Source organism: Sparassis crispa (assembly GCF_003851025.1).
Source record: "Sparassis crispa DNA, contig_000003F, whole genome shotgun sequence".
In the NCBI taxonomy this organism is placed as follows: domain Eukaryota; kingdom Fungi; phylum Basidiomycota; class Agaricomycetes; order Polyporales; family Sparassidaceae; genus Sparassis; species Sparassis crispa.
The window spans coordinates 215,340-225,090 of record NW_020939750.1 but is presented as its reverse complement, the minus strand read 5'-3'; the positions used below and the strand labels follow the sequence as shown (position 1 = coordinate 225,090).

The following is a 9,751-nucleotide window of genomic DNA, read 5'->3' as shown; positions in this document are numbered from 1 at the left end:
TGCACTAATATTATTGCGGGGCCACTAGTCTAGTTGAGCTTCAGACTCCGCCTGATAGAAACCATCCGCTTTCGGAGCTTGAAGATGGGCACTGGGGAGGGGCCTGCCATTCCAGATTAGTCCACCATGGGCCACCGTAAGACGAGTGCAAACCTCTCCTCCCATGCCACTGCCGGCGACACCCAATTCCACGTCTCACACTCCCTACTTCACGTTCCAAAACGCGCAGATTTTCCTCGTGCAGATTGTTGTCCGAGAAACCACCACAATTCGCGTGAAGAATGTCAGTTTCTTCGCGTCATGTGCGGACCCTGAGCCCTCCACTGTCGACCAACGGTCATTTCAACGCTTTCACGACTGGAAATCAAAGACTGAATGTGGTGACACGTCTTGCTGTTGAAGGGAAGTCGAAAAAGGGGTGGGATGGCGCCTCGATCAAGGTGTACTTGAAGGTGAGCATTCGTATCCGACACTGAAATCAATGGCGAACATTTTTATCCCCACAGATATCGCTACCGGGGGAAAGCATCACTCCAGGTGCTACTATTGCACTGTTTCCAGGTGAATCATACGCGTTTGGCTCTCACTTTGAGTTCTGACGCGTCTTAGAGGAGAACCTAAAGATCCTGGATTCCCAGGTCCACCCCCTTGACAATAACTCCGTTCCGTACAATTTCTCGTCAACTACATGCCCGTTAATCCACAAGGCAGCTCGTGCACTGAATCTACCTGCCAGATCCCCTCACTCATATGTTTCTGTCGTTGACTCCGCATCTTCGTCAAGCGGCGCGCCTTTAGAAGACAAGTATACGGGGCACGTGCTCGTGAGTGGATATCATGTCTCTTACATTCTTCCGAAGGAGTTCCCGCGCAGAGAAAGTGACAGTCGCACTCGACGCGGGACGATTGTCGCACAGTTTATGGCAGCTATCGACATCTGGGTCCCATTCTTGACCCGCCCTCCGTTTGCGCCTTTTCTGGTAAGTCCCTTCGCGTTTGTCTTTCAGACGCAATTCACGATGGCTCGTAATAGTTATCCATCCCTGTTCCACGCTGCCTCTCCAATCATATCAAATTGAGCATTTTTTCTCCTGGTCCGGCCTCGATGGCTTCGTCTATGGCGTCACTTTCTTCTGTAGAAGAAGATATGGGGCCGTTGGAACTTGCTTCTGAGCCACACGTAACGCGTAGCCAGTCGGCACGCATCTCGCGCTCACAGTCCTATACGCACTTTGCGGACGATGAGTCGAGCGACGCGTCGTCTTCTGCGGGTTTTGCAGAAGGATGTGGGATCCAAGGCACGTTTCCTAGCACGGATCGAATACGCGTGAGGTGGGCAGCTCCAGCGAAAGCGGGACAGGTGCCCGAGACTGAGGATGGTCGGCGCAGAGTAGGTATCAAAGATGTGAAGGGGGACATGACGTGCGAGATGGTCGGGAAGGGGAAGGGCAGAGACAGAGGTGTCGAGGGGCTGCTGATGAAGCTCGAGTACAATGCCACCTGCAAGGGCGTCTGGTTTCCTGGTGTTGCGACTCTCGTCGGCATGGACGTGGGTCTGGAAGCAGGTGATTGCGACGTCTCCTGGGCTCTCGGGACAGATCCCAAATGGACCGTCACCGGAGGCCCTGGATTTACAGGATTCGCTGTAGGAGGTCCTACGCAAACCCCGTCGCCACCACCGTCCATGGTGAGACCACCGATATACGTATTGCCGTCTTCGCCCGATGGAGGTGCTCTGCATGGTACATCGTCTCCACCATCACGACAGAATTCTGCCGCGTCAACGACGTCCACAAGTTCAGCATCACTTCTTCGCGCGCCGTTGCCAAATCAGAACACCGGAGACTACTCGTTTGAGAGCTCACCAGTCTCAACGCCGACGGGTACGATATCGTCTCTCCCATCGGTCGGCCTACCCTCGAGCCCGGAGCGGCAGCGCAGGAGCCGTGCGTCCTCCGTGAACGGCCCTTATACCGACACGGACACCGATTTCGAGCCAGATGTGCGCCCACCAGACGCGCCCATCACCGTGCATGTGAACATGAATGAGCTCCTTCCTCCGTCGAAAGCTCCGTTCACCTTTAGGATCTCAGGTACGGTGTTGGTGACCCCCCGACATCCGCTGATAACTCCTGAAAGGCGCAAATCTCCGCCAAACAAATCCAAGCATCCTTCCAGTGACGATGTTGTCGTTGGTCCTACGGTTGTACCCATGTTCCATCTCTTCTATAAGGATAGAGAAAAAACATCTACTATTGTCCGGAACGGAGCGGATGGAGCGGATCTGGAGGTGCTCGCTGCGGCTGGGGACTTGCGAGACGGGAAAACGCTGAAGATGACTCTGAAAGAAGGCGATCATGTCGCTTGCGGTGCCGACGGTGCTCACGTAGCGTTACGAACTTTCCCACTGAGCGCATCCCCAGTTCCTTCCGGCAGCCGCGAGCTTAGCATGGAGAGCGAGGATACACCTCAAACTCGCACCCGGAAGCCAAACGGGACGCGATCTTATCTCGCTGCGTCTTCCACACGGTATGCGTCCATGATGTCCAGCACTAAACCACGAAGGGATGGGCCCTTGATGATACCCTCCGTTACTGCGACTGTTACCCCGCTGCTAAGCGAAGGCACGGCCTTCCACAACGGCTACGCTGTGCAAATTTCTCTCCCTGCTCCTTCTGATACCGACTCGGAGTGGCTGGAGTTTGGGCTGGCACGACCCACCGCGGATCCGTCCTCTTCCTCCAATTCTGACGCGACGACCTCAAACGGCTTCAGCCCTCCGCGCGTTGACATTGCGAGCGCAAGCGTGGAAGGAGTTCCCGTGCGTTTCCAGACGAGCGCCGTTTCGAAGCCGAATGGCAGCCTGGGTCTCAGCTTGGCATTTGAGGAGACGAGTGCGAAGGAGTGGATCACCTGGGTCGGCGTGCATGTGGGTCAAGCTGGAGGCGGCAAGGTTGAGGTGATTTACCTTGTGAAGGGCCTGAAGGAGCAGATCGCGCAGGGCGATAAGAGCCAACCGACGAAGGGGAAGCAGAAGGCAGATAATGCGATCCCGTTTGACATACTGTTACCGAGTTTCGCTCTTCCTGTCGGACGCTTGGAGGTGAATGTACAAGTACAAGCAGGTTGGTCGGATTGTTTTGGCGTACAAAGTATGCACACTCACGCATTTGTCCAGGCTATGAAGTGTCTGCTATGCGTACCAACCTGATTCATCAACAGTCAAACTCGCCAGCCCTGAGACTGCTGCAATTCTCCCTAGACGAGTTCTACTACCCTCGGCTATACATGGCTATTGCTCCTCAGCAAACTTCGCGCAAACTCTCTATGCCCAGTCCTACCTTCCGGAGGCTGGGTATATTGCTGGCCTGTTTGCTGCCTATCGCGCTGATTTCCTATCTCCTGATGGATCTTCGCCTCAAGACTGCCGAGTTGCATGAGATGCGGGCATCTCTTACCAACCGTTCTCCCGAGTTCACTGCTGATTACCCCCACAACGAACCAGAGACGATCACCGTCACTACAACCATCTTGACAGAAAAGTGGTGGTTCTCCGCAAGTACAGGGACTCTGCCGTTAGACTCACCCACCCCACCGTTTTCGACATCACAAGCCCGAACGCAATCCCCGTCGCAATATCCATCACAACTCTCTACTGACACACTTATGCCGACCATGACCGGGATTCCTGTTCTAACCCCGTCTACATCGGCTTCGTCTGTCTCTCATGGAGAGTCACACAGCCTGCTCTCCTTGTCCGATGAGTCCTTCGCTTGGACTTTACGGTTCGAGCTTCCAGTGCTGAAGCTGCCTGAAGTACCGGAAACTGCCCGCGCCACTATGGACGCTCTCATAAACGGATTAGGGGCCGTATGGCATATATTCCGAAAAGTACTGCACTATCCTTTGGACCCTCCGTGACGTGTGCTTTGTCTAATGGCCTGTTTTCTTTGCTGATAATGGTTATGTTTAACTTGCTGTTTATCAACCTAGGTGGCATATGGTGTATGTATGTATGTACAGCAGCTAATAGAAAGAAATCATCTCCGAGTCTCAATATTCAATGACACTCGCAGTCCGGAAGACCGGGACGTAGGCGCTTGGCAGTTACTGCGAGGGTATGTGCTTCGCTGAGGACTGCTCTGGACTCCTTCACCACAGAGCGCGCTTTTTTCTTTCTAAAAATCCCATTCCCTCGTCTCGTAAGAGGTGCTGAGGGTCTGAACTGTATATTGCGTGGGCATCTTAGACTTCCAGCCATTGTGCCGGAATTAGAACTTGAAGGGGCGTAATTGTCCCCGGTTTCGAAGTCACTTGAATGCAGCTACTGGCACGGTCCTTTAACTCTCTGCTTGCTCTCCCATCTTCACCCCACTTCTTGCTTAGAGCGACTCCTGTACTCTTCCACCATCTTGCTCCTGTAATTCTCCGTCGTCCTCTGCCACGTTCCAACTTTTCAATGGCCGCTTCGTCTCTGAAGCATCCAGAATGGAAGCATATCTCTGGTCCTAACCCGTATACCGTCTTCACGAAATCGATACAGAAGTCCCCGCAAGATGATAGAGAATATAGACTCATACAGCTCCAGAACGGTCTCCAATCCATGCTAGTGCACGATCCGAAGGCAGACAAGGCAGCAGCAAGCTTAGACGTCGCCGTGGGCCATCTGTACGACCCAGTACGTGTGCATCTCGTCTGCAGTTCAACAGATAATGCTTACAGACTCACTAGGATGATATGCCAGGTCTTGCCCACTTTTGCGAGCATTTACTATTCATGGTGCGTCGTGCACCCTCCAGCTTTGAGGTCGTGTGCTCAGTCGATAACAGGGGACGGAACAGTACCCAAAGGATAACGAGTATTCGGAGGTGCACCCTACGTTTGGCCATTTTCTTTGTAGACCTCTGACGACTATCCCAGTATCTCGCCAGGAACAATGGCAGCTCAAATGCATACACTGGCACGTCCAACACAAACTACTACTTCAGTGTGGCCACCGCTGCGCTGCCAGGGGCGCTCTCACGGTTTGCGGCGTTCTTCCATTCTCCTCTCTTTTCACCGTCGTGCACGTCGCGTGAGCTCAACGCGGTAGACTCTGAGTTCAAGAAAAACCATCAGTCGGACATCTGGCGTATCTTTCAGGTAAATAAGCACCTCAGTATAGACGGCCATCCTTGGCGCAAGTTTGGGAGTGGAAACCGGGAGAGTCTTGAGCGGGTTGGCATGGAACTTAAGGCGGAGGGGTTGTTAAACGGGAACGGGAACAGGAATGGGGCAACGGAATCGGCCGGTAGCAGTCTCGCTGTGACGCCAAGCTCGTCTCGCGCCCCCTCACCTACTCCGTCGTCCAGCTCAGAGCTGGAAGGCGACGGAGGTGTGGTGGGTCGCGAGACGAGACGGCGATTGGTCGAATGGTGGAGCAAAGAGTATTGTGCAAGCAGGATGCGGTTGTGCGTTATCGGAAAAGGTGAGACGACCGTGTTTTGTCATGTGCTACGAGCGCCAATGGATTCACAGAGCCTCTGGACGAACTCGCGGATATGGTCGCTGAATTGTTTTCGCCAATCCCAAATCGTGCACAGGATCCCCTTCCAAAGATCAGCCAGCATCCTTTCGGACCGAAGGAGATGGGGGTGAGACTGCTCTACGCAATTTCTCCATGAATGCCCTTCTGACGATGTTGTAGACGCTTGTCTCCGTCCAGACTGTCATGTCCTTCCACGCTGTTGAGATATCGTTTCCACTGGACTATCAGCCCCCGCATTGGAAACATGAACCCGCGCACTTTCTCTCACACTTCCTCGGACACGAAGGCCCTGGCTCGCTCCATTCGTACTTAAAGAACAAAGGTTGGGTAAGTGCTCTGAGTGCAGGTCCACAGCTCCTCGCAAGAAATTTCGCGATGATGAAAGTTACGCTGCACTTGACTCCGGAAGGTTTCGGTACGCATTCTCCTTATCTAGCCTGAACCTGAACGTGCAGTGTTGACACGGTTCGCTGCAGAGAACTATCGTGCTGCAATGCTTGTGGTATTCAAGTATCTGTCGCTACTTCGCGCATCACCCTTTCCCGCATGGAACCAACGTGAACAGAGTAAAATCAGAGCCACACGCTTCCGCTTTGCAGAGAAGCGCAGGCCAGACGACTATGCAGTGTGGGTGGCGGAGCACCTCTCGTGGCCAGTACCGCCTGAGCTTCTTCTGAGCGCTCCGCAATTGGTGTGGGAGTGGGATGACTCCGACCCTGTGAATGGAGGAGAGGGAGAGATGCGCGAAGTGCTGGAATCGCTGAGGGCGTTTCGAGGTCGGGCGGTCCTCATGGCGAAGGCCGAGGAATTTGAGAGGGTTATGGGCAAAGATTTAACGTGGGAGCATGAGTCGTGGTATGGGACACCATACAGGGTCGAGCGACTGAATAGCGCCTTTGTTGCGGAGGTATGGTCTGATCCGTATCTTCTGAGATCTTATCTGATGTTCGCTTACAATTTATAGGCAGAAAGGCCGAACGACATACCAGAGCTTTTCCTCCCAGGTCCCAACGAGTTCATTCCCGCCAATTTAGATGTAGAGAAACGTCCTGTGGACCAAGTAAGCTGTCAAAGTTCCAAACATGCTGTCTGTGCTCATTTGTTGTGCAGCCATCAAAGCGCCCTCGCCTGATTCGAGAAACACCTCTTTCCAGTCTTTGGCACAAGAAGGATGATCAATTCTGGGTACCCAAGGCGCAGGTTGTTATGGAGATCCGCAGGTACGGCTATGGCGAGGTTAGCTCCACAAGAGTTGGCCGCTAATTAACTTCCCTAGCCCTGCATCCAACACTTCAGCAAGAGCATGTGTGTTGACGCGGTAAGCAATACGCTTGCAGGTTACTGATCATCCTGTCTGATCGGTTTGTAGTCTGTTTGCTGACCTCGTCAACGATTCTTTGACCGAGTTCGCGTACGACGCAGATCTAGCAGGGCTCAGCTACAGTTTCTCCTCACACGCACTTGGTGTCTACGTAACCTTGTCTGGCTATAACGACAAGCTGCATGTTCTCGCCAGGGATGTTGTTAAACGGGTTAAGAACCTGCATATCAAGGCTGATAGGCTCCAAGTTATGAAGGACCTGGTAATGTCATTGCAATAATGCTTGGGGTCGTCTCACCTTTCATCTGTTTTTAGGCGAAGAGGGACTGGGAGAATTTCTTCCTTGGCCAACCGTATCGTCTGTCTGACTATTTTGCTCACTATCTCACGATGGACCAGCAATGGACGTTTGCAGAGAAATTAGAGGAGATTGAATGTACGCCATTTTATTTCATCTTAACGATGAGTAACTGGAGGGCCTGAAAATCAACCGTCAGCAATCACCGTTGAGGAGCTTCAAGCCCATGTTCCACAGCTCCTGTCAAAGCTTTATATGCGCATGTTGATTGTGGGCAACATGCACAAAGACGTGCGTCGTTACATCGACTCCTTGACCCCTTGCCTGGCTCAGATACTGACGATCTGAGCAGGATGCCGTGCGTCTCGCGGAGATGACGGAGAACATTCTGCAATCGTCTCCCATACATCCTTGTGAGATGTTAGATCGAGCACTCCTTCTTCCCTGCGGTAAGTTCCACGACGAAAATGCTTCCTTCATTTGCTGACCACTGTTGAAAAGGTGCAAACCATGCATGGACCATGGATGTGCCCAACACCAACGAACCTAACTCCTCTCTTACGTACTATTTGCACCTCGGCAGTCTCATCGAACCTCGCTCTCGTGTCACGTCTGCTCTTCTGACTCAAATTCTTAGCGAACCTGCGTTCAATGTCCTCCGGACGAGGGAGCAGCTTGGCTACGTTGTCTCGTGCTCGCAATGGCCCTCCTCTGGGGACGGAGAGACCGGGCTGCGAATAGTCGTGCAAAGCGAGCGGAGTCCGGTATACTTGGAGGAACGCGTGGATGCATTTTTTGACGAGATGAAGGAAAAGATAGAAGAGATGCCGGAGAAAGAGTTCGAGGAGCAGAAGGGTGGGCTGGAACGCCGCTGGAGAGAAGGAGTGAAAAACCTGGCCGAGGAAACGGGCAGGTATTGGACGCACATCGACTCTGGATACCTGGACTTCTTGAGACGTGAGTCACGCTGGATAATCCCGTTCTCAAGTCTCATCTGACCTTCTGCTGCAGGTGAGAGCGACGCGCTCCTTGTGAAGAGCATCACCAAGGAAGATGTCCTGTCACTGTTCATGTCCCGTGTCCACCACTCGTCCCCTTCCCGGGCGAAACTGTCCGTTCACGTTCGCTCGCAGAAGAAGCCCGTGCAAAGGATCAGCATTCCCGCAATGAAGGCGCTCGAAGCCATACTTACACAACGCGGGATACATATCACAGACACAGAGGGATGGCGTGAACTCACCAAAGATGGCGAGCCTCTTGTGAGCCAGTTCGTCCAGTACTGGCAGGACACGTTCGGAGGGATCTCACCTATTCCCCCGGAGCTTGCCCAAGATGCAATGTCCTCGCTTTCGGCGCTGATGGAAAGGTATCCCACTCAAAGTAAAGAGGAGGAAGAAAATGTCAAGGAGGGTGTGACCATGATCAAAGACCCGAAGGCCTTCAAGGCGTCTTTGAGGAAATCGGATGAACCAAGGCCGTTGGTCGACTGGGGCGACCTTCCGACATCTAAATACTGAATATACTGAGGTCTATAAAGTATTTGTATCTATCTGTCCACGCGTACGTAGTACACTGTGATCGCGATGCTGTCTGTTTGCTTGATCTTTGTCTTGGACTCGGGTACACGGAGATCCCGTTGCTCAAGATTGCGGCTGTATGAATGGATCTGGTGAATCGAAGATCATATTGTACGGATCAGGTTACAGACTGTGTAGCAGTACAGAGCGACACGAGAGCTTTTGATGTCAATTCCACAAACACAACACTGTAAAATAAAGATGTCCACTGATGGAGAAAGGAGCAGAAGGAAACCCGGGTAGGACGAACGAACGAGATGATGTACAGAGCGCCGAACAGAGAACAGCCTCTACTTCCTCCTTGCTTTCCCTTTCCCATTTACCACCTGTTGTTGTGCGGGCTGCTGGGGAGCAACAAAGTTCTTGGCGCGACGGAAGAGAAGAACATGAGGCTCTGGTGCTGGTGCACCACGGCGCCCTTCTTTCAGCCCAGACAGAGATCCGGTAACAGCGTTTCTGCTCACCATGTACTTCATAATGCTCCCAACCTATACTCTGTGTGATGCCGATGCCCCGCCACTCCTGCTCCGTTAGCAGCCGGAGGGTGCCGCTCTTATCGGGATTGAAGAGTTGTTTGGGTATCATCTTGAAGAGCGGCTTCGGGAGGATAACGTGACGATATTCGTACTCGTCATCGGAGTAGCGGTCAGAGTAGTGGATCCTATCGCGGAGCGAATCGCATGAGCGTTTATTGCGACGCTCGAGGAGAAAGATGAGCGGACTTCTCAATGTATTCCTCCAGTTTCCTCGCTGCCTCTGCGCTGGCTGCTTCCTGGCTTTGTTTGGTGGCCATCCTGGGACAGAGTACTCTCTTAGAGCGTGGAGAAGAGATGCGAGTCGTGAGAGCTGTAATAGTATACACAAGTCAATTCGAGCTCATGTAGCCTGCAGTCACGGAGATCCTGCAGACGGTGGTCACTGTCAACGCGAGTCGTCACATCGTGACAGAGCAATACGATCACATGATCTAACACAAACCTCCCTTTCAAACCCCGCGCATCTGAGACACTGAGCTGCACCCTCCCCAC

The 9,751-nt window shown here is 52.9% G+C and overlaps 3 protein-coding genes across 3 annotated transcripts; 2 read left to right on the top strand and 1 right to left on the bottom strand.

Moving 5' to 3' along the window:
• Positions 1-281: 281 nt before the first annotated feature.
• Positions 282-3,921, top strand: SCP_0400810 (predicted protein; the record flags this gene model as incomplete). Its single annotated transcript, XM_027756822.1, has 5 exons — positions 282-452; positions 507-561; positions 610-980; positions 1,034-3,125; positions 3,179-3,921. 5 exons carry the CDS (start codon positions 282-284, stop codon positions 3,919-3,921), a joined length of 3,432 nt encoding a protein of 1,143 aa, XP_027612623.1.
• A 538-nt stretch (positions 3,922-4,459) lies between these two features.
• On the top strand, positions 4,460-8,663 carry SCP_0400800 (Putative zinc protease; the record flags this gene model as incomplete). Its single annotated transcript, XM_027756821.1, has 16 exons — positions 4,460-4,678; positions 4,732-4,779; positions 4,830-4,868; positions 4,921-5,467; positions 5,518-5,633; positions 5,687-5,942; positions 6,004-6,434; positions 6,492-6,587; positions 6,638-6,747; positions 6,804-6,845; positions 6,897-7,110; positions 7,164-7,284; positions 7,346-7,437; positions 7,499-7,595; positions 7,648-8,103; positions 8,158-8,663. The coding sequence occupies 16 exons, from the start codon at positions 4,460-4,462 to the stop codon at positions 8,661-8,663; spliced, it is 3,390 nt and encodes a 1,129-aa protein (XP_027612622.1).
• Positions 8,664-9,013: 350 nt separating this feature from the next.
• Positions 9,014-9,516, bottom strand: SCP_0400790 (Cyclin-dependent kinases regulatory subunit; the record flags this gene model as incomplete). The annotated part of the gene is made up of 3 exons (XM_027756820.1): positions 9,014-9,123; positions 9,188-9,384; positions 9,446-9,516. 3 exons carry the CDS (start codon positions 9,514-9,516, stop codon positions 9,014-9,016), a joined length of 378 nt encoding a protein of 125 aa, XP_027612621.1.
• Between the last annotated feature and the right edge of the window lie 235 nt (positions 9,517-9,751).